The following is a 23144-nucleotide window of genomic DNA, read 5'->3' as shown; positions in this document are numbered from 1 at the left end:
CATTATTGGTCAACAACAATCTTATAGTGTCACAACGATGTTTGAAAGATCAAATTAGACAATTAGTAAATATTTTAACAAAGTGTTAAATGCTATTATCAGACTACAATCTGATTACATCAAACGACCTTCAAGACGTACTCATTCAAAGATCTTGAACAGTGATATCTATTATCCATATATTAAGGTAAATTTAAAGTCGTTTGATGATTAATTTTCAGTTACTGTAAAAAATATATTTTTATTAATAAATTTTTCATTAGAATTGTATTGGTGTCATCGATGGTATTCATATTAAAGCACATATCCCATTAGATGAACAAGCAAGATTCTGGAATAGGAAGGGTTTTCTCTCACAAAACGTAATGGTAACATATACATTTGATGTGCAATTCACATATATACTTGTTAGATGGGAGAGATCAGTAACCGATTTACGTGTATTGAAGTCAGCATTAACCAGACGAGATAAACTTGATGTTCCTGAAGATAAATATCGCTTCTCTCTTTATATAGTCTATTTAAATATATATTTTTTATTAGATTATAATAGATATATATTTTATTGTAGGCCAATATTATTTGGTAGATGTTGGATATACAAATCTTCTTGGGTTCTTGGCTTTCTATCGAGGTACCCGTTATCACTTCCAAGAATTTGGGAATAATATTCCTACGGATGAAAGAGAATTATTTAACCGAAGACACTCATCTTTACGGAACACTATCGAGCGTACATTTGGGGCTTTAAAAGCTCGTTTCAAGATATTAAAAGATGTTCCTTCTTTTGATTTTGATGTCCAAGTAAAAATTGTGATTGATTGTTGTGTATTGCATAATTATATACTCACAGAAAATTACACGGATTTATTTGAAGATGAAGAAGATGATTCAAGTGATGATTCTGGTGGAGAACATTGTGAAGATAACAATGAAAGTGATAATAAAGATAGTGATAGTAATGATGATGTTGAGGATGATGTGGACACTCAAAGAAGTACTAAGAGGGAATCCGCAGTATAATATGCAATAATATCATATTATCGAGATGTTTTAGCAATTCAGATGTGGCCAAATTATTGACTATTATATTTTAATGCCACTAAATATTTTTTGTGTTGTACTTTTGTATGAATAGATATATTTTTTATATTAAAAAGGTGATTGAGTTATTTTTGTATTATTGTTATTTTTATTATTACGATATTTGTGTAGTATGCTATGTAGTACGATATTTGTATAATTATTTCATATATAGGTATTACAAAATTAAAATTTGATTACAATTTTAATAATATAAAAGTAAGCATTTGTTTTATTATTATATTTAATATATTTTATTAATTAACTAATATTAATTTAATTTTTTGATAGCCCGATATATCAAAATATTTTATTTAATAAATATTCTATATTCACTTTACACCACACTTTCCTTTATGCACACTTACACAACAAGTATTTTACACTGCACTTTCCATTGCGTACACTAACACAAACAAGTACTTTACACTGCACTTTCCATTGCGCACACTAACACAAACAAGTATTTTACATTTTCTCTCACTTTTCCCTGGGAAAGTACTTTTCATTGTATTTCGTTTCCCTCCGCACTTACATTGTGCCTCCCCTTAGTTAACCCACATAGACAATGTGTTTTTTTCATAAATGCCAACTCTACTAGGTTTAGTTTTTTTCCCTTGTTCTTCTTTCCTAGTACCCATTTTTTACTTAGTGCTTGCATCTTCATACCTCACTTTTAATATTTCAAAATATATATTGATGGAAATTTTTTCCAATACAAAAATAATTTTTTCAATTAGGGGTTCATTTTCTTACCCAATAAATTATTTATTAATCAATATCGACATTGGAATAATCAAAGGTCACAATAACAACTTGTTATATGTAAATATATCTTTCTTTAGCGAAATTCACTAACCACCTCTTATCAATTTTTATCTCAATAATTAATCATGAACATAATGGAATTTTATTTTAAAAAATCATTAAATATTTAAACAATACAGTTGTTAAAGGATGCTCAAACCGGTCAAGTTCATCCCCTTGTAGTTTGCCGACCCCGACGCATGCACCAGAGCTAGGTAACAACAGAAGCCAGAAATGAATGGAGAAACTTGAATAACGCCTTTTAAACAGGAAAGCCACTACATTCTCTTGGCTCTGCTTACATTCTCCCTTTCTATATAAACCCCTAAGCTCCCTTCTCTCTTCCTCACACAACCAATAAACTCTCTCTTCTCTGCACAGGTAGGGGACGAATCAGCCCTCTCTTGTCTGCAGAGAAGAAAATGGGTCTCTTTAAAACACTCATCGTCGGTCTCATGGTCGTCGGCCTTTTCGCACCTTCCCTCGCCCGCGCACCCGCCGCTGCTCCCGCCGCCGGACCCACGTCTAACTCAAACTCCTCCTCTACTCCATCTCCGACGGCTGCATCGCCCGTCGCTTCGGCTTCTCCAGCTGGTGCTCCCGCCGCATCCGGTCCGGCTGCCACAGCTGGTGCCCCCGCCTCCTCCGCACCTGCTGACGGTCCAGCTACTTCAATCGACGCCCCCTCTTCTTCCCCGGCCTCCGTTCCAGCTTCTTCCGCTGACGTGCCTACCGCCTCCTCTCCGGCCTCGGACGGCCCATCAGCAGCCGATGGCCCCGCTGAGGCACCGGCGGAAGATGTTGCAGACAGTGGAGCAATCGTGTCAGGCTTGACCGGCGTCGCCTCCGTGGGTTCTGCTGTTTTGGCTCTGGCCATGCTCATCTAGATTCTGAGATGTTGGAGGGGAGAGTGTGTCTAAACATTAGATACTCCCTACGGGAGCTGATCTGCAAGTATTAATTGTTGATTTCTATCATCATTGATCAGTCAATTGCTCTACAAAGCTTCTACTTTGCTTATCATTTACCATCAAATCAGTCGCCATCTTACCTCATTAAGCTGATCTGCATAAGTTTCCTCAAATAACGTCCCATGCATGAAAGGTAGTGAAATAATAAGGGAATTTTAAGATGTTACCCAACTTTTTAAATATAATTAGACAAATAACTAAATTTTTAACTTATTTGTAAAAATAACCTAACTTTGTTAATTATACATTTGTACGGTCAAAGGTGACATCGTAAGCTTTTACCGAGGTGGTACCACATCATCAATACACAAAAACCCTAAGGTCAATTTAATATATTATGTGGCAAACCAGTTATCATCCATGTAACTATTATTATCGATTTAAAATATTTATTAATTAAAAAATATTTTAAAAAATATATATTTTAGAGTTTAAAAATAAAATATATTTGTACATTTTCTATTATCTTATATTTACGATTATAAAATATAAAATAAGTATAATTAATTAAAATCCTTAATCTTACTATTTAATATTTTTTATTATCGATTTAAAATATTTATTAATTAAAAAAATAAATTTTTTATTTTAGAGTTTAAAAATCAAACTTACCGGTACACTTTTTATTACCTTATATTTAAAATAATAATAAAATAATTAATTTATCGGTTGTATGAGACTCAAACCACAAGCTGAAGTCTTTGCCTTCAGTGTGAAGGCAATGCTCCAACAAACTGCTAATGCCTTTCTGCTCATATCTTTTCTTAAAAACAGTGAAAGCTCCACTAGTTATGCAAGAAATTACTTCTTTTTCATTCTCTGTGGCCTCTAACTCCTATCAGTTGTTCCTACATTGGGAGTAGACATTTAGAAATTACTTCAAGACATATTAAATCTATTTAAAAATACAAATAGATATTTTTTTTCTTGTTAAACTTGTGAATGATTTTTAAAATACACCAAGTAGACCCTATAAGTCAGGCTCAAGGTAAGGATGGGAAAACCCATCTTTGCCACATATTAATATCCAATTTTCTTCCCTTATCCTATCCCAGTCCCAAGTGTAAGGAAAACCCCTTCCCCTTAAAAATTGGGTATGGGTTGGATCAGTTTGGCTTCCCTATTTCTCCCCCCCTCGCCCCCTCGCCTCCCTCTCTTCTCTCTCTTGACCTCCGTCGCAAAGCATGGGAAGCCGAGCCTCTATCGTAGAGCCTCTCGGCCTCTCTTCTCCCTCTTGACCTACCGTCGGAGCGTTGCCTCAATTGTCTTTGCCCGTAGGCCCGTCGTAGTCTCCCGCCATTATCGGCACTGTGAGGAAGACGAAGTGGTTTAATTTTTCCTAACTTAGGAAAAATTAAACCAACGTCATAAAAATAATAATCCATATTTTTTATTTATAAAATAATTATTTTTATTTATTCAATATATTCATTTTATAATATACTATATTAAATTAGTGATTTAATAGTCATAATTAAAATATTTTTAAAATAAATATTTATTAAATTATTTTGGTTTAATTATCCCATTGCTATAATTAATTAAACCAATGGTTTTAATTTTTGTGACAATATATTATTAATTAATAATACGTAAAAATATATATTATATTATTGATAAAATAAAATATTTATTTATTTAATATATTAATTTTTTTATTATTGTATTAAATTAGTTTTTTAATATTAAAATATATCTTATGTTATTAAAAAATAATATATTTCTTTATTATATTTGCTTATGTTATTTTTTACTTTTATTTAATTTTTTATAATTTATTCTAATCACACGTAATTAATATATTAATTTATAATAAATTGTAATCATTAAGTAATATAACATAATCTTTCATTAATTAGTTTATTTATATATTTTAATACTACACATTAAATCACTTATAAGTATAGTAACTATACTTATTTTAGTTAATTATCTTTTTAGGCATATATTCTATTTAAGCATATTACAAAAAGTTATTCATTCTCTTGTTTATATTATATTTTTCATTTTGGGGCACTAACACTAGAATTTGTTTTCTAGTGCACTTGAACTCGTCTATACTAACTCCCAAGGATGAGTTGAAGTTGAATCAATTCATTTAAAAATAAATTTAAATCTTCACTTCATTTCAAGTTCATTATGAACTAACCCCCCGGACTAACCCCAGATTCAGGTTTTACAAGGCTATATACCCAAAAGAGATAAATGGCATGTCACTTGTAAAGTGAGAAACCTTTCTTTTTTTAAATCATTACGTGACAGCTTGATAAAATCAGTGTATTGTACAGTAATAATCAATTTGCTGTGACAAAGAATATGTAATTTTTTCCTTAATCCGCACCAGAAACAGAAATGAATGAAAAAGATTACAAAAGGAAAGGAACAAACACAATTGCTCCCGATATCACAACAAGAAAAGAATGAAACAAATACAAGAAAATCGAAATCTTTTAAAAGGCCTCAACTAAAAAAATGAGTTTCGATTCTGCTCAAGGCCCTCGAATTCTAAATAAGTCTATTCTCTGTTTGCTTCCCCATCTGTACATCCAGCGGAATCTACTGAGACGTGAGTTTGTGAGACGTCCAAAAGCGCTTTTTTGTGTCTACTAAATAACCACCTTCCAATTCAGGAGAGTTTAGATACCCCTGTTTATCATTTCATCCCTTCAAGAAAAGAAAATAATACCAATTCTAAAACCATATCTTGTAGAAACATAAAATATAAACAAGTATCATCTAAACCTTAATGAAGTCAACTATGATACCTTTTCAAAGACGTAGGTAACCACTATCTCCATGAAATCGACCCCCAAGAACAGTTCGTCTTAGAAAAGACATCCTATTCAGAGAGAAGCTCCTTCTCATTGTTCTCCTTCTTTTCCATGAGACAATTCTTGCATAGAGAGATGGGAAAGCAAAGCATAGCAATAGTAGAAGCAAAGTTGCAAGACAAATCAACATAACACTTCGAAAACCGTCTTGTAACAAGGGGTCTTTCTGACCGGTCCATGGAACTCCTCCGACATTCATCCCAAAAACTGTTTAAGAACAATGAACGCAAACCATTAAACCCAGATCAATCCAAAATCAAATGCAACAACGAAACAAAAACATACCTCCGGTGATGATAGATAACGGAAGAAAGATGATTGACAGGAAGGAAATATAGTACAGTTTCTTGTTAATCTGTTCAGACTGCCAACTGTCAAGACCAGCCTGAATTGCTGTAACCCTGTTGACGATAAATCCTAAATTCTCTTTTAGTCTCCTGAGACGGCTTGTTAGCTCCTCCAGAGAGGAAATGTCTTCACTCATCAGCCAGCTTTTGCTGGCACATTTTTCTTTTACACGGGGGAAAACTTGTTCACCATGAGCAACTACCTGGAAAGCACATAATGAAGTACTTACACTATATGCAGAAAGGAGTGAAGCTGTACAACAATCAGATATACCTGCAATAAGCGCTGCAAAACAAGGTGCATTTTGGGGAATCTCCTGTCATCAAGCATTTGTTTCTTTAGGGCAAAACCACCTATAATTAAAAAAGAGATATAAATGAAACAAACGCTAATGACAGTGAAATGACTAATGAGTGAACAGGTTCTATTTGATATTTAGTTTTATGCAGTTGCATATAAGAAACCGACGCAGTACAAAATATCTTATGCGGTAGCTACTTCCTGTATAACCAAAATATTCAGAGCATAGAGCTGTGGATTTCATAATAGAATGTTCCTCAAATATATTGCTTATATCAAGCTTATGCCACAATGGTGGATATCATACAGTCAACAATTCTTGCAATTATTAAGAAAGAATATTTAGAAGACTTGCCGCATATTTCATGAAAAGTAATAATAAACCATTACTTTGAAAACTTAAATGAACAGTTGATTGATTCAAATGATTACTAATGAAAAGGAGACTCTGATCTTTCACTAACAATCTGGGACAATGGTTAGCCCAACAGAGCAGGAAAAGATTTGCTCAGTTTTAGAACTAAAGACAATAATTGTTATTTTCAGTGCCGAAACAATGCCCACAAACTGGATGGTCTTGTTCTTCCAAAATGACTAATTGAAGCTAGGAGGTATCTCCCATTGTCGTAAGATTTTCAAACTAAGTACAACCATAGTGGGACTTTTTACTCACCGAGCGTCCCCCTCATATCCAAGCCAAAAAAACAAGATGGCCTCAAGATGAGTGCTACACAAAGGCCATATAGAAAATACACACATGGGGTCAAAAATAGAAATACACAAGCCTGGACAGACTCTGGTACTATGCTAAAGTTGAGTCATTTCTTCCCATAATGACTTGTCAAAGTTAGTACATCTCTTCCTCACTAATAATCACTTGATTTTTCCAATTTAAAACCATTCTTCCATAAAAACTTTCACTCTCAAAAACTTGCCTAAGATGTAGACCAGAAGCACAATCACAGAATTATGGGACTTCTTACCCGCCACCAAGAACATTGTGTTGAAAAAAGAAAACAGTTAGTATAGGGAGTAATCACAAGATAGTGAAATTTAGTTGATGAGGCAGATATCTGAAAGAAGTACGAGCAGCAACACAGGTCCTAGAAATTAATTAACCATTTTTATGATCTGTTTGAAATCTCTCTCTTTCTGATGCATCAATTATTGAGAAAGAGAGAGATTTCAAACAGATCATAAAAATTGCGGCAGAAGCTAATCTGAAGAAGAAATTAACCATTTAATAATGTATATAATTATAGCAAGATGGCAGCTAGAGGGGTAATCCTGGCTAACTGGCAGTGGAGAGGTAATGAGGGATTTGACTGGCAATATCTGCCTTGTTACTAGTAAGGTATGGGCATCCATATTGCAACTGTTATTTCTTTGAATGGGTTGGCAGAAACAGACTACTCTGCCCTACTTCATAATATTGAACAATAATCAGTACAGATCATCCAATAGTAGAATATTTTGAACAACACAAGTAACATATCAACATGTGAAACCTGAGTGCCAAAGCGTCAACATAAAACTCATGAACATTAGAAGTTAATATCAGGTATCCCTCTCAATGAAATCAGTATCAGGAAACAATTGCCCAGAGTGAAGCCTTACCTAATATGAATTTAATGCAACGTACAAGTGGGAGAAAGATAGATAGATACCAATGATCTCAGTTTAGAAAGGTATAGAAATAGACATGGAGAAGGTTAATTTGAAATAAGCTTCATCTATTAACAACTTACCTTTATCCAATTCCGGCTCTATAGAATCCAATTCCATCTCAAGGTTGACAGCAATATCCTGAAGGTGATCCATGTGTGTATCCAAGATGTGAATGATGAGATTTGAAACATTTTTTGGCACAGGGTTATCACATTCCTCTGAGTGATTCATTGTCAACAAAAACTCAAGAACATGCTCTCCTATTACAATTCCACTAGAATCTGCTGTTGTATTTTCACTAACAAAATTTGGGCTCTCAACACTAGGAATCTCTGAGAGGAGTGATTGCCCAGTTGGAGAAAAACCTAATCTGGGAACTCGACCCAGCGAGACAGTAATAACTGAATTCTCAGTAACTCTTGCTGCCAGCCTGATAGTGAACTTGTTTGATGCAGGACCTGGAGAGTTCACACGGAAAACAAGGGCTCCATCAACATGCCCACAAAATGGTCCATTGCTAACGAGTGTAAGAATATCTTGGAGCTTAAGAGGAGGACAGAGAACATCAATAAGGTACTGTGCAGCTAATGCATGCCTCTGGTTTCCCCTAGGAAGTTCTACATGGTACCAACAGAATTCCTTGCCTGAGCCTTCTGCAAGATCCCACTCCTTCGTGAAGTAATTACCCTCCCCATCAAACCGATAAGCCTTCTTTCTAACAGCTCCAGGATAATGTGTTCGAGATTGATGCAACTCTTTGACCAAGGTCGGTCTGACATTTTCCTCAACTTCCCTATCGTTTTCCTCTGGCCCACCACTTGTTTCTTCCCGAGCAAGTTCCATTATTTGGAAGATCAGGAAGAGTTACTCACGGATAGTTCAAAACCCCAAATAACTACCCGCACAGGAAGAATAGAATACAATCAATTCAACTTATCTCAATATGAGATTTCTTCAAGAAACTTTAAGTACAGCCCCCTGTTCCAATTCCTGAAAACAATTAAAAACAATTCAACATTCTCCGACGGAATGAACAACCCAAAGCAAACTAAAACAAACAGAGAGCATCTCTCACATATAACATGAACGTAAATCTATAAAAAAGGGTTGGAACAGTTGTCCATCTAAAGAGTCCAAATTTATTGCACTGATCGAAATTCAACAGAAAGATAGTTCATCGTGCAGCAAGTCGCAGAGAAGAACAAGGTGCGACACTTAATATACCTAAATTTAGGAACAGAACTTCTGGACTTCCATCCAAATCCACCAACCACCAAAATCGATCATATAAATTTATACAAGGAAAAGAAAACCACTGGCGAAGACGATTAATGAGCACGAATCAAGCTCGTACCTCGTGAAACCATAAGAAAGATCCAGAAAAGACTTCCTCCAAATCGATAAGGATATATATTGAACCCATGCAGGCCGTGTACGATAAGAGAATATGTCAACAGACAAACTCATAATTTGAACAGGAGTCGTCCTGCATTCTTGATGAGGAACGTGTTGCTTCCAAAGACGAAAACATATTTTAAATTTTGACAAATCTAATTTTCGCGGACCCAATTCAATTGCAATTTCCATCCACGACGATTTTTTGTAATTGAAAAACTGCTCTTACTCTGAAAACTAAAACCTCAGCAAACTGCTTTATAATTCCCGTGCAACATTGGAAATAATATTTTCCAAAATCAAATTAAAAAGTTAAAAACAAAGATGATTTTCCAAAAAAAAAGGAATTAGAAAGAGAAAAAGGGTCGAAATTATCTTCTACCTTCTTAATCCATGCATTCTAAGAATGAAGGGCAAATAGCGGGTTGCCCAATATCCTATCACGTTCTTTTTATATTTGGCAACTCCATTTAATAGATGTTAAAAGACACCCACGTGTATAGGAGTGGTATCACTAATAAATAAGAAAATTTTTCATAGAGATGACATAGAATTATAATTATGTTATTTTCTTTTTAAAATATGTAGTCCTAACTCCTAAGGGCATTATAGTTATTGTAAATATTTTCTCACAACTATAAATATAGCTTCAGGGCATGAGTTGAGTATTTAAGTTTCTTCCTTTTTGCTCAAATTCGTTGAGGAAGAAAAAAAAAAGTTTCTCATTTTCCCTTTAGTTTTCTTTCCCAATTCCTTTTTTATTGGTTTTTTACTCTCTTACACATATCTTTTATATAGAAAATTATATACCGTTGGAAATATCTTTGAGTTTAGTTTCCAACTCAGATATAAGTTTTGAAATCAAATTTTCTTACAGAGAGAAACCAATATTTGAAGCAACAAAGGTCAAACAACATAAATTTTTTTAGTATAAGCAAAAAACCTCAACTTTCTGAACAATTTGTACTAACATGAATGAAAATTTATATTAAGAATTATATCTCAAAAGAAAGGTATGTGTGGCTACTTTCTATTTGAAGAAACTGTTTCTCAATCATATCTTTCTAAAGAGAGATATCTACATTGGAAGTCCAAATTGGTAAGTGGTGTTAAAAAGTATTTGACTTAGATGAGAAATCTATTTTTAGAAAGTCTTCATTATTATGTTCCATGTCAAAAATTTCTTATTGGAAATTTTTTAAGGTTTTTTCAATCATCATGTTCATAGAGGAAATATTTTTTTATCTCCATTTTGAGTCAAACTTGGTTACCCCCCAAAAGACATACTTAGTCAAATTTGTTAATTTGATTCAGTTCTACCATTATAATCTCCCCAAGTTTTTCAAAAAAAAAAAAAAAAAAGTCACATTTTAGATTCATTTGGAAGTATGAGTATTGCATAGTCGGCTCCTTCTAGTTGAAAGTTGTTTTCCTCTAGTATTTCTTCAATGTATCATCTTGTGTTTTCATCACTTCAAAGCAATATTTAGACCCACTACCTAAAAAATATAGGAGTGTGCCCAACATCAAGTTTGAGTAAGTCTTTTATTCTTCACCCAACAGGTGATTTGTGTTTGAGCTACCTTAAAAAGTGAGTAGTCTCTTTGTCGAGATCTAAAGTTGGGTAGTTCTTCCACCTTTAAAATTAAGCGAAGTGTGTTTCAAACTATGATCATTTTGATTAGTGTATGAAGTTTTGTCATATGGCTAGGAGTGATTTTTTTCTCCCACGTTGTATTTTTTCCAAGTTGGGTATATATGTCTTTTTTATCTCCAACTTGAGGGAAATAAGTAAAAGAAGAAATACAAAAAATATGTATTTTGTTCCACATATTGTGGTAATTTTTATGTTACCAGAATATTAAAAAAAAGGAGAAGAACAAATGATGAAGATTTAATGTTTGTGAAAAAGTTTTAGCCAATGAAGATTGAAGACCAAAAATTTTGTTTTTTTTCCGTTGCAAGATGAAGTTATAAACTACATCTTGAAGGAGAGTATTAAAGAGCATATATGGAAGAGTTTTACATAACTCTCACAGAGCCAAAATTAACATATTGGAGTCTTACAGGAATCTCATAAGAGGAGGTCTCATAAAAAAGTTTCAGTTAAAAATGTTTTAGTTATTTTAGTCTTCTATTTATATTTACTCGTTCAATTGTTTTAGGACTTATCTCTTAACATTTAACTTTGGGTGTACGTGAGATAAGGATAATTTAGTTGTATTTAGATTCTATTTGTTTCCTCTATTATAAATAAAGAATTATTATAATCAAATTATAACAAGATTCGACTTATAAGGTACTATTCGTGTTTGTAAGGAGACATTGTTGTCGGGATAAACCATTGTGCTTTGTATTTTTAAATTTTATAAACAAAATAAAATAACATCATTCATATTATACTTGGTTCAATTTTACAGAGTTTGATATTTTCATTTCTGCTCATTCTGTGCTGCAGGAAAATCCCCATAATTGACGTCAAAGCGCTATCGGCATCATCACATGCGAATCGCTGATTAGTTTTTTCAGTTACTGTAGTCTACTCCGCTGGTGTCAGTGTCATTAGCCGTTTCCACTATTAAGCTTGGGGGACGAGGAGAAAAAGCGATCCCTGTCGGCTCACAACTTGAAGACCGCTTGCCTTGAAAGCTTAGATTTCCTCTCCGCAACAAACGACAATCCCCATTCACAACCCCTTTTTTCTCCTATTCCATTTCTATTCTTCTTTTGTTTCTTAGGCGCAAAATCCGACAAATCTCCCACTATCTTTCGTCCTCTTTAATTCTTTACTTCACACCTGTCATGTTTTCACGCGCAGAAACAAATCGTTTTATGCTTTTTGTTCGTGAATGAAAGCTTGCGAACAATTGGGGTCAGAAGGTACGATGTAAAGTCTCACAGTGAAACTCGCCTTTGCGGGTTTTATTGTAGTGTTATTAGGGTTTGCATTCGTTTGTTTGTTTGTGTCCTTTTTGTGTTTCTTTTCTGATCCTGACTGAGATCTCGGTCGTATAGAGGGTTTGAAATGTTTTTGGCGTTTCGTATTTGGACGGATTGAGAGCGAGTAATGGCGAGAGCGGGAGGGATAACGAACGCAGTCAACGTCGGGATTGCTGTGCAGGCTGATTGGGAGAATCGGGAATTCACTTCATACATTTCGCTCAATGTTCGACGTCTCTTCGAGTTCCTCATCCAATTTGGTGCGAACTGGCCTCTAATTCTCTCCATTTTTCAATGTTCTTGGTTTGTCCTCTTTTTTCAGGTTTTTGAGTGATCCTTTCATCTATGCTCACCTGCTCTTGGTTTTAGATTCTGTTTGCAGTCAAGATTATGAAGGTGATGCTTTGGGTTAAAAATTCTTGTAATCAGGATTTGATATTTGCATGAAAATCTGGAAAGGCTGATTCATGTTTATGCTATACATGCTAGGACATGAGTATAAGACTCTCATCAACTTGTTGTTCTTTTATTTTAAACAAGAGTTTGTAATATATTTTATGTAGGAAGATTCAAGTATATGCCGAATTTTCATTTAAAGATTAGATCTGTCATTATTCATCTAGCTACTTGTTGAGATCTTATCAAAGCAAACTATTGGAAACATGTAATTATATTCAGCTTATGTGTTTATTTGGTATTATTTTTGTACCATGTCTTTTGGGACTGTCATCCTGATTATCTGCTTTCCTTCCACCCTATAATGCCTTTATAAGAGTAAAGAAAAGAAGTGGCAGGCACTGCTAGAGAATACCAAGTATATATATATATAAATATATAAATGTGTGTAGATAGATATGTACTATTTCAAAATAAATTTTGGTTGAAATTTTATTTTAAATATTGAATGTTTACTTTATTTTATGCCACTAATTAAGGCCAATTAGGATTGGCATCTAGAGCTGCTTTGCAAGCTTCTAAATGAAAAAGCACATGAAGGTTGCTTTATATTATGTCTGCCTCTATTTCTAGTTTCCCCTGACTCACAGAATTAGGTACTCTCATAACTTTTCTTGTAGTATCTCTTGCTTGGAGAAGGGAAGTACTTAGGTGATGTATTTTTCCTCGGAAATGTTTGGCAGAGAGGTTCTCTGATTGTTCAGTTGACATATACTGTCTTCTTCAATTTCTGCCTTTCTTGCCAAGTCATTCTTTGGGAGGTGTAGCTTGGCGCCCAGCCCTGCCTAGTTTTCTCAATAAACTATGTTGAATTAATTTCTATAATTCCTCGGCTTGAAACTTTTTCTCTCAACTTTGTAAATGATCTGCTGGGAAAGTTGCAAATCTGGAAATTATGTCACTTGAAACAAAAACAACCAAAATAAGGAAACTATCTGGATATGCTGAATCAAGGACAGTAGACCTTTCTAATTTTCTTTTTATCTCTCAAAGTGGACCAACTCGTAAGTATGGATTCTATAGAGCTTTGCTGTAATTTTACTTTTTTATAAGAGGGATTTCTTCGGAGAGTCTCTTTCACCATTTTGTGTAGACCATCTTTTCTTTACCACAGTGAGAAGAGAAATCATTGAGAGAGAAGGTATATGGGGTACAACAGGCGTGTAAGGACCATCTTGACAATGTATTTTTCTGGATGTCTGGAAGCTTCCTAGGGTTTATTAAAATTTAGGGTTTAAGTTTCTTGCTAATATTGATAATTGTGACGTGCTACTAATTTTTCCTTTTTTGGGCGCAGTTAAATTTGAAGATGTAGACACAAAAAATTGAAACATATGTATTTGACAATTTATTTGTGCTACATCTACCTCATTAGTTTGACTGTTGCAATTGTGGATTATGGCTCATTGCTACATTTTCTTTTTTCTTCTTCTTTTTCTTGGATCGGGGACGGGAGGGGGACTGCATTTTATATCAATATGGGGTGTATTATGTGTCTGTGTAACCAGCATGATAAAAATAATAAAAATAGAAAGAGTCTCTTGGAACAAGATGAATCCTGTGACTGTAAAGTTTATCCAGAGTAAATTTCTTCTCATAATTTTAGTGATTTCAAATTCTTAAGAAATACCCTCGTTTTCTTATCTTCTTCTCCTCATGAAGTTTTCTTTGGTCATTCAGAGGCAACAACAAAGAGTAAATTTGCTTCACTCAACGAAAAACTTGATATCTTGGAGCATCGGCTTGAGCTGCTTGAGATGCAAGTGAGCACAGCATCGGCAAATCCTTCTCTTTTTAGTTGATGTTTCTTCATTTTCATACTTTTGTAGAATACTCTAAATGTGTATCTAGTCAAACTGGTTTCTTAATGCAAATAGTTCATGGAAGATTACTTTCATCCAACTTCTGGGCAGAATATTGATAAATCACTAGCTTAAATATTTGAGTCTTTGATCCATGATATGATCGTTGCTCGAACTATAGCAGAGTATTTTAGGTTCTTTGAAATTTAATTCCTCTTTTGGAGTATTTTAATTTGAAGACTTTACATGAAAGACATTTGAGCCGTTCTTAAGATTAAAAATAGAGAGAACATGGTTAATTTTTTTATTATTTTTCCTTTTCTCATATCCTTATCCTTAAGAATCCCTCTTCTCACTCTCTTTGCTTTGCATCTCTCTTAGTTGTTATCACACCTGTTTTTTTCTCATTCCCTTTCTTGTTATGTTGCAAATAACTATTTCATAGAGTAGCCTAATTTTAGAATTTCAGCTTCTATATGAAATTTTGTACAGGGACATACAGATTTCAAAGACATGCATCACATATCCAATAAGACATTCAAATATAAATTATCTACCAAGATGTGCAAAAATGAATCACCTGCACAAAATGTAAATCAAATACCTGCATGCTGTGTTAACATGCGGAAGGGAGGTTTCCTCCCATCTTTAACCTCTTCCTTTTTCTTATTTTAGTTTCTGCTAGGAACCCAACCTCTTCCTATGAAATAAAAATGGAAAATTAGTCTTCATATGAAGAAATATATTGGGAATTACATAAGGGGGCAGTAGAAGGTATCATTTTCCTTTGTTTTTTTGTGGGGAAATGGCGAATGGAAGGCAGGTCTCCTCCACCTCCTTTATTAAGTGTTAAAGAAGGTATCATTTTCTCTTCTTCCTCTTGTTTTCTGCGGGATGAAAGTGAGCATCTGCATTGAGAGATGGGAAGGGGAAACCTCCCCAGCTTGCTTTCCTGTGCCAAGTGAGCTAGTAGGAAGGGTAGAGGGGCCTTCCCCCTCCCCCTCTCCCTCTCCTTCTCCCTCTCTGTAAATGGAGGGGGAAGGGGCTTTCCTCCGTTTCCAGTGGGGTAGACAACTCCCCACTGCCAGTTATGTTCTTTCCGCATGAACAACTCCCACCTTTTTTTCAAAAAATATTCGGCCAGAACAAAAACCTAAAAGAAAATAGAAACTAGTTAAAATAATAAAAAGACCTACTTCTCCCATTTTTTAACAGAGATAATCCCCGAGTAATAACCGTTGTAAATCTTCACGTTCTTTGGTTCTTGGACGCGCAGCGGATGACCAGGTAGAACAGAAACCTGTATAGAACAGCCCATCCCAACATCCAGAACACCATCTCCCACTTCTTAAACTCCTGGAGATCAATCGAGAGTTGCTTTAGAATTATTTCCCCCGTCAAAGCATTTCCAAGTGGATCCACTCCGAAATTGTGGTTGTTCTGAAATTGATTCATCAGTATCCCCTGGTATGGGTACTTCATGGTGGAGATTACGTTCATCCATTTCCAGACTTTGGGAATATCGTGGTGGTTCAAGAAGAAGCCGCAGAACAAGAAGAAGAGAGCAGTGAAGGCGATGACTGTGGCGAAGCCCATGATGTAATTGGGAACGACTGAGCTCACGAAGACCACGAATGAATTGGTTGAAAGAAGGGAAGCATAGAGAACGATGAAGAAGTAAAGGAAAGAACCTCGTAATTCCAAGGCCTTCCAGACGATCACAGCGTATGGAAGAGCCTGGATAGCTAGAAAAGGAAGGTACGTAAGCATGCTGGCGACGGCATACGAAGATGCACGATATGCATTGTGGGATGTTTCTCTGATGAAGATGAATCGCTCTTCGATGAAAGCAGGGACAGCGTCGTTGGATGAGAAGAAGAAAACACAGACGGTGAAGATGATGAAGCTGAGGCGATTGGTGATCTCTTGCAGGTCGTCTTTCGAATTCAAGAACATGGTGGCCATAATGAAGCCCATGAAGGAGAGAACGACCAGTCTGGACTGGAAAAGCTCCGGCGTTCGACGGATGTTGGTGAAGTTTCGGCGGACAAGGACCCATATCTCGCTAAAGAAAGAATTTGCGAACTGTGGCCCGAGGTGTCGGCGAAAGTTGTTGGTGTTCGAAACCTCCGCCGGCGTCAAGTAGTCATCTTCGTTCACAATGTAATCGCTGCTGTGTGGGGTGCCTGGTAGTATTTCGCTGGAATAAGCGTAGTAGCCAGGAGAACTGCACCAGCATCCATCACATCTTTATCTGCAGCTTAATTCTCCATTTCAGTAGTTAGTTTCTATAGTTAATTTGATTAACTTGAAAAGATAACTGTTACCTTAACTGTTGAAACCAGTTGTGTTAAAACCTCGAGGCCACAGTGAGAGGTGCAACAGGATCTTCTACAAGGACCGGCATATCTTAACACTCTCCCGCACGGGAACAACCCGTGTAAAATTCGGGTCCCAACATACAAGGACAAAAATTCAGGGGGGGGGGGGGGAGAGCGGGCAGGATTCGAACTCGTGACCAACCTGCTCTGATACCATGTGAAACAAAAAAACCAATAACAATAAAAAAAATTCAAAGAATGATTTTCCGATGATATATTCTTCTTTGTTTAGGAGACAATTTATAATACATTACATGCTGATTTTAGGATCAATTTAGATCCTAAAATCAAGGAATAAAATCACAAGATCAAGGAAACAATCCGTTTCCTACAATCACGTTAATCAATTTACAAATAGTTCATTACAAGCTTGCAAACATTCCCCCTCAAATTGGTACATAGATATTGGTCATGCCCAACTTGTGACCAACCTGCTCTGATACCATGAAATGCCTTCCCTGATACTGCCTTCGTGAGCATATCAACTAGTTGACTCTTAGATTGAATAAAGGAGAATTGTACGATCTTTGCATTGAGGTTCTCCTTGATGAAATGACGATCAACTTCAACACGTTTAGTGCGATCATGTTGAACCGAATTTTGTGCAATTGCGATTGCTGCCTTGTTATCTAGTGGAGATTCATCGGTTTGGCGTATTTAATCCCTAAGTCCCTCAATATATTCCTTATCCATAACAACTCGCATACACCATGAGCCATGCCTCGAAATTCAGCTTCAGCACTTGATCTTGATACTACCTTCTGTTTTTTGCTTTTTCAAGTGACAAGATTCCCTTTCACAAAAGTAAAGTAACCCGATGTGGATCTTCTGGTTGCCTGATCACCTGCCCAATCAGAATCTGTATATCCTTCAATATTAGAGATACCATTTTTTGAGAATAACAAACCTTTTCCTGGAGCACTCTTAAAGTATCTCAAGATCCGATAGACTGCTTCCATATGTTCTTCATTTGGTGCATGCATGACCTAACTCACAACACTTACTGCATATGCTACATCGGGCCTTGTGTATAATAGGTAGATTGGATTCTACGATTGCGTACAAGACTTTAATTTCTCGGTGAAATTTTTTTTGGAGCTACATTGGTGGTCTGCTTCGGCCAATGCTCCATGGAGACTTACTCATCGATGGCTGCTTCCGATTCTGGACTTCGTACCAGTTCGTCTCGTTCCGTTTTTTAATAACCATCGAATCCCTATTATATTCACCACTTGGACAACCCCGGGCAAGTTCTTGTCTCGCAGCTAATTATCGATGAAAATTACATCAGTTGGAGTCGTGCGATGTTGATCGCCTTATCCGTGAAGAACAAAGTGGGCTTTGTCGATGATTCCATACCTGAACCTCAAAGTACTTATCCTATTTTGCTCAACTCCTGGACCAGGAATAATAATATGGTCATCTCTTGGATCCTAAATTTGGTTTCCAAGGAAATCTCTGTGAGTATTATTTTTGCTGCTTCTGCCCGAGAAATTTAGCTAGACCTTCGGGATCGTTTTCAACAGTAAAACGACCCGCGCATTTTTCAACTTCAACGAGAATTGATAAACTTGCATCAAGACAAGGATTCCGTTAGCACTTATTTCACCAAGCTGAAAACCATTTGGGAAGATCTAAACAATTACCGCCCTAATTGCTCGTGGGAAATGCTCGTGTGGTGGTGTTAAAAATCTTAATGATTACCACCATATGGAGTATATCATGCCATTCTTAATGGGCCTTGATGACTCTTTCTCCCAAATTTGTGGTCAGCTGCTCCTCATGGATCTGATGCCCCCTATTAATCGTGTTTTTTCTCTGGTTGTCCAAGAGGAACAACAAAGGAAGACTACTCATGCCTCGGGTTTGCATACTCCCACTGACACAATGGCATTTACGGTTAAATCTGGGAAGACAGAAATTAATAAATTTGGCACACAATCCTCTCAAAAATTCCATTCAAATTATAGTGCCCCCCGGAATCCGAATTACAATGCTTCTCGGAATCAAAATTATAGTGCTATCTGCCTGGACCCGCACCCAAAACCAACCAAAATTCTCATGTTGTTGCTCATCAAGTTTCTATTGCTGATGATAGCCAAGGTTCTTCTTATGTTGGAAGTTTTGTTCAGAATCTGGACTCCACTCAATATCAACAGCTAATGCAATGCTTTCTACACACCTGAGTAGCTCAACAACGGTCACTACTGCTTCGACATCTTCTACATCCAACTACTTGGCAGGTATTTGTTTTTCTATGACTTTAAATTCTCTAATTTCTTCACCTCAATCATGGATTGTCCACTCAACATATTTGCTCGCAAACTCATGTTTTTGTTTCCTTGCATGCTATCCCACACACTACAATTACTTTGCCCAATAGTTCTCAACTTTTGGTCCACTTTGCTGGTGATGTTAAATTGCTTTCTCACCTTATGCTTAAAGACGTATTGTTTGTACCTCAATTAAAATTCAACTTGATCTCTGTTAGTGCTTTAGTTACTAACTCTAGCCTTACAGTAAGTTTTCTTCCTGATTGTTTTGTTATCCAGGATCTCTCCACCTAGAGGACGATTGGCAAGGGTGACAAAATCCAAGATCTCTATGTCTTCAGTGTTCAAAGTTTGAATTTTGTTTCTCATGTTTTTGTTAACAATATTTCTGCCCATGTTTGGCATTATAGGCTATGACACATTTCTTTCAAGAGACTTTGATTTTTTGAAGGATCAGTTAAACTGTGATGTAACTAGATTACATAAATCAGATCCTTGTTATATTTGTCATTTTGCTAAACAATGTAGACTATCTTTTCAATCCCATAATCATTTGTCAACATGTCCTTTTGATCTTGTGCACTGTGATATTTGGGGACCATATCAAACTGTTTCTTATACTGGTCATCGTTTTTTCTTAACTCTTCTTGATGATTGTACTATTTACTTGGATTTATCTATTGAAGACTAAATCTAATGTTATTTCTGTGATACCGCATTTTTTTAACATTGTTTCTACGCAGTTTAATGCCAAAATCAAGATTTTTCGATCCGATAATGCACCTGAGTTATCCTTTGTTGAATTTTTTTAAGCTCAAGGAGTTTTGCACCAGTTTTAATGTGTTAAAAGACCTCAACAAAACTCGGTTTTTTAAAGAAAACATCAACACCTTTTGAATGTGACTCGATCGTTGTTTTTTCAATCTTGCATCTCCGTTCCTTTTTGGACCGAGTGTATTCTTATTGCGGCTTTCTTGATTAATAGAACTCTTTCTCCTAACACACCCTTTCATTTGCTCTACAACACATCTCCTGATTATTCCCTCTTCCGCGTCTTTGGCTGTTTAGCTTTTGTCTCCACCTTAGCTGCTCATCGCACCAAGTTCCACCCTTGTGCTTGGGTTTGTGTGTTTCTTAGTTATCCAGCTGATGTGAAAGGTTATAAATTCTATGATGTGGAGACCAAACAGGTTTTCCTTTCCAGAGATGTTGTGTTCCATGAGGAAGTTTTCCTTTTTTATACTATTACAAGTTCAGATCAACTTACTGATCCCTTTCCTGATTTAGTTCTGCCTTACTCCTCCCTCCAAGCTAATCCTTTTCCCGACCTCGATTCTTCCACTATTCCTGGTTCACCAATTATTTCTGATATTCCAGTTGATGATCTTCCACCTCATGATCTTCCCACACTTGTTCCTTCCTCATCCGCTGGTGCTCTTCTTTGGACATCTACTAGGAAGACTCATCTACCTCATTACTTGCAGGATTATCACTGTAATTTACTTGTTGGTTCTCCTCCATCTGCTTCACCCTCTCCGCCTTATTCAATCTCTAACTTCATCTCTTACCATGCCTTTTCTAATTCGCACAGACATTTTGTGCTCAGTCTTTCTTCTCATGATAAACCTCAATACTATCATCAAGCAGTGAAGTGTCCTGAATGGAGGTCGGCTATGTGTGATGAGTTGGCCGCTCTGGAAGCAAACAACACCTGGACCGTCACTCCTCTGCCTCTTGATAAACATACTATTGGATGCAAATGGATTTATAAAATCAAACTTCACTCTGATGGTTCTCTTGAGCGATAAAAGGCTCGTTTGGTAGCTAAAGGCTATACCCAACAAGAAGGTTTGGATTTTGTTGACACTTTTTCTCCAGTGGCCAAATTAGTAACTGTGAAGGTTTTTCTTGCTCTTGCTGCCTCCCATGGTTGACATCTCGCTCAACTTAATGTCAATAATGCCTTTTTACACGGTGATCTTTTTGAAGAAATCTATATGGATCTCCATCTTGGCTACCTTCGACATGGGGAGTCCTCTTCCTCTCACAAAAAACTAGTTTGCAAGCTTCACAAGTCCCTTTATGGTCTCAAACAGGCTTCGTGCCAATGGTACTCTAAATTTTCTCAAGTTTTAATCACTTTTGGTTTTCTTCAATCGAAATCCGATTACTCTCTTTTCACAAAAGGTCATGGTTTCTCTTTTGTCGCCCTATTGGTTTATGTGAATGATATCATCCTTACTGGTCCTTCCTCTCACGCTATTACTGAGCTCAAACACTTTTTGCATACTCAGTTTAAGCTCAAGGATCTTCGTTGTCTCAAGCACTTTTTTGGTCTTGAAATTGCTCAATCCAAGCAAAGTATAGTGTTTTCCTAAAGCCACTACTCCTTACAATTACTTGAAGATACAGGTTACTTGGCTTGTAAACTAACTTCTATTCCCATGGATCCCAAACTTCATTTAAATGCCACTGAAAGTGACCTCCTTCCTGATATAACCCATTATAGGCGGCTTGTTGGGAAACTTCTTTACATCACTTTATCTCGCCCCGATATTAATTTTTCTATTCACAAGCTCACTCAATTTGTGGCCCAACCCTGTCTTCCGCATCTCAAGGCAGTACATCACTTACTTCGTTATCTCAAGAAAAGTCCTCTTCAATATGTTCGAACAGTGTCAGCATGACTACAACAGATTATCAATTGATCATCACAGCCCAATTGCAATGAAATGTTGTACCTTACGATGGGAGAAGGCAAGTCAACTCACAAACGAAGATTACTACAGAATACTGACAGTTCCAGCCATGTCCAGATCTTTAGTGAAAAGTTTTACACTTGTCACCTGTAAAAAAGATTTGGATTTTCTTCGACCGAGAAACTTTTGTCTGAATGGAAATGGACAGTATAAAGAACCACATGGCAAAGTTGTAGCAGTGCTCCACGAGACTGGTCTCAAAATATCTAATAGAAGTTCACTAACCTTCAATCAGGTGTCTCATGAAGTTATGATCCGGTTACGCTCTTGTTCCTTTTTTTCCTGAAGTCGGGATCTTCTGCAGACAGCTATTGCTTAATCTTTCTTCTCCTCAAATTGTTTCAATCTGTTCAGATCCGACTGTAACTTGAGTTGAAGCTTCTGTTAGAATTGATTATCGAGTTATGGGTGAAAAACAGTAAAAAGACTAAATAAATGCAGCAGAAATCAAATATGTGTTCTTGGCGGCCCCGGGATTCGATGACTCGTGCCGGGGACCAAAGAGTCATCAGAATGGCTTGATTTCGTTAATGTCTGAGAGGCCCAGAGTGAGTCCTTCGGGGTCCGAAGTCCGAACTACGATACAAAAGGCTTCAGGACGACAGGATATCTCATCTGATGCAGGGACAGTTCCTAAACATCAGTCTACCGCTGCGCTGATGAACTCTTCCATCAAATGCAAAGCAGTCCCCTGAGCTTTGAGATACCCATTTCAACTAAATCGTCTCTGTTCAGTCCTTTTGTGTTCTATGGAGAAATCAGCACTTTATAATCTCGCTACGAAAAATGAGTCATCGTCCTCTTCTTTGTATCTCACCACCAGAGGGAACAGAAGAAGAAAAAATTGCTTGGAACCGAAAAAGAACAAGCTCGTCAACCCTAGAGTCAATCTCTCATGCCCGAGTGAGTATTTACTTCTTACGCTGGTAGTAATTTTTACGCTCAAATGGTTGCTTGAAGTTTGTTCCAATGTATTATTATTTGGTATTTGATAAAATCCAACAAAAATTCTTCCACCTCGGTGAGAATTGTCTCGCTTTCAATTGCGCTTTATGGGGGACGGGGTTTGTCATTTCTGAGATGGGTCTCTGTGACAAAGCATTCTGTCTGTGAAATTTTACATTTGCTTC

The 23144-nt window shown here is 36.3% G+C and overlaps 4 protein-coding genes across 5 annotated transcripts; 1 reads left to right on the top strand and 3 right to left on the bottom strand.

Moving 5' to 3' along the window:
- Positions 1 to 2236: 2236 nt before the first annotated feature.
- LOC137951198 (uncharacterized) lies at positions 2237 to 2767 on the bottom strand. Its single transcript, XM_068797784.1, has one exon. The coding sequence runs from the start codon at positions 2765 to 2767 to the stop codon at positions 2237 to 2239; it is 531 nt and encodes a 176-aa protein (XP_068653885.1).
- A 2507-nt stretch (positions 2768 to 5274) lies between these two features.
- On the bottom strand, positions 5275 to 9398 carry LOC137952332 (uncharacterized). 2 transcript variants are annotated; one of them, XM_068799470.1, is made up of 6 exons: positions 9363 to 9398; positions 8089 to 8998; positions 6314 to 6393; positions 5978 to 6242; positions 5627 to 5899; positions 5275 to 5525 (listed from the first exon to the last, which is right to left on the bottom strand). In XM_068799470.1, exons 2-5 carry the CDS (start codon positions 8849 to 8851, stop codon positions 5631 to 5633), a joined length of 1377 nt encoding a protein of 458 aa, XP_068655571.1. In that variant the 5' UTR covers positions 8852 to 8998; positions 9363 to 9398; the 3' UTR covers positions 5275 to 5525; positions 5627 to 5630. The 2 variants fall into 2 exon arrangements, with proteins under 2 accessions (XP_068655571.1, XP_068655572.1); XM_068799471.1 differs by having other exon boundaries at positions 5496 to 5507.
- Positions 9399 to 11876: 2478 nt separating this feature from the next.
- Positions 11877 to 14722, top strand: LOC137952325 (protein BRICK 1-like). The gene is made up of 3 exons (XM_068799460.1): positions 11877 to 12283; positions 12419 to 12603; positions 14480 to 14722. Exons 2-3 carry the CDS (start codon positions 12471 to 12473, stop codon positions 14599 to 14601), a joined length of 255 nt encoding a protein of 84 aa, XP_068655561.1. The 5' UTR covers positions 11877 to 12283; positions 12419 to 12470; the 3' UTR covers positions 14602 to 14722.
- Positions 14723 to 15849: 1127 nt separating this feature from the next.
- Positions 15850 to 17008, bottom strand: LOC137951197 (ABC transporter G family member STR2-like). The gene is made up of 2 exons (XM_068797783.1): positions 16959 to 17008; positions 15850 to 16828 (listed from the first exon to the last, which is right to left on the bottom strand). Exons 1-2 carry the CDS (start codon positions 17006 to 17008, stop codon positions 15850 to 15852), a joined length of 1029 nt encoding a protein of 342 aa, XP_068653884.1.
- Between the last annotated feature and the right edge of the window lie 6136 nt (positions 17009 to 23144).

Source organism: Aristolochia californica, unplaced genomic scaffold (assembly GCF_029961685.1).
Source record: "Aristolochia californica isolate CCGP_79_NKW_82.1479 unplaced genomic scaffold, dmAriCali1.0.hap1 SCAF_15, whole genome shotgun sequence".
Taxonomy (NCBI): domain Eukaryota; kingdom Viridiplantae; phylum Streptophyta; class Magnoliopsida; order Piperales; family Aristolochiaceae; genus Aristolochia; species Aristolochia californica.
This window is presented reverse-complemented; position numbering and strand designations above follow the sequence as displayed.

What these genes read in the sequence shown, in the direction of transcription:
- LOC137951198 (XM_068797784.1), bottom strand. Translation starts at nt 2,767, where the DNA reads ATGGCCAGAGCCAAAACAGCAGAACCCACGGAGGCGACGCCGGTCAAG.
- LOC137952332 (XM_068799470.1), bottom strand. Translation starts at nt 8,851, where the DNA reads ATGGAACTTGCTCGGGAAGAAACAAGTGGTGGGCCAGAGGAAAACGAT. An exon ending in TTTTGCAGCGCTTATTGCAG is followed by an intron (nt 6,243 to 6,313) that starts GTATATCTGATT and finishes TGTGCTTTCCAG; the next exon opens with GTAGTTGCTCATGGTGAACA. An exon ending in GTTATCTATCATCACCGGAG is followed by an intron (nt 5,900 to 5,977) that starts GTATGTTTTTGT and finishes GTTCTTAAACAG; the next exon opens with TTTTTGGGATGAATGTCGGA.
- LOC137952325 (XM_068799460.1), top strand. Translation starts at nt 12,471, where the DNA reads ATGGCGAGAGCGGGAGGGATAACGAACGCAGTCAACGTCGGGATTGCT. An exon ending in CGAGTTCCTCATCCAATTTG is followed by an intron (nt 12,604 to 14,479) that starts GTGCGAACTGGC and finishes TTGGTCATTCAG; the next exon opens with AGGCAACAACAAAGAGTAAA.
- LOC137951197 (XM_068797783.1), bottom strand. Translation starts at nt 17,008, where the DNA reads ATGCCGGTCCTTGTAGAAGATCCTGTTGCACCTCTCACTGTGGCCTCG. An exon ending in CCTCTCACTGTGGCCTCGAG is followed by an intron (nt 16,829 to 16,958) that starts GTTTTAACACAA and finishes ATGCTGGTGCAG; the next exon opens with TTCTCCTGGCTACTACGCTT.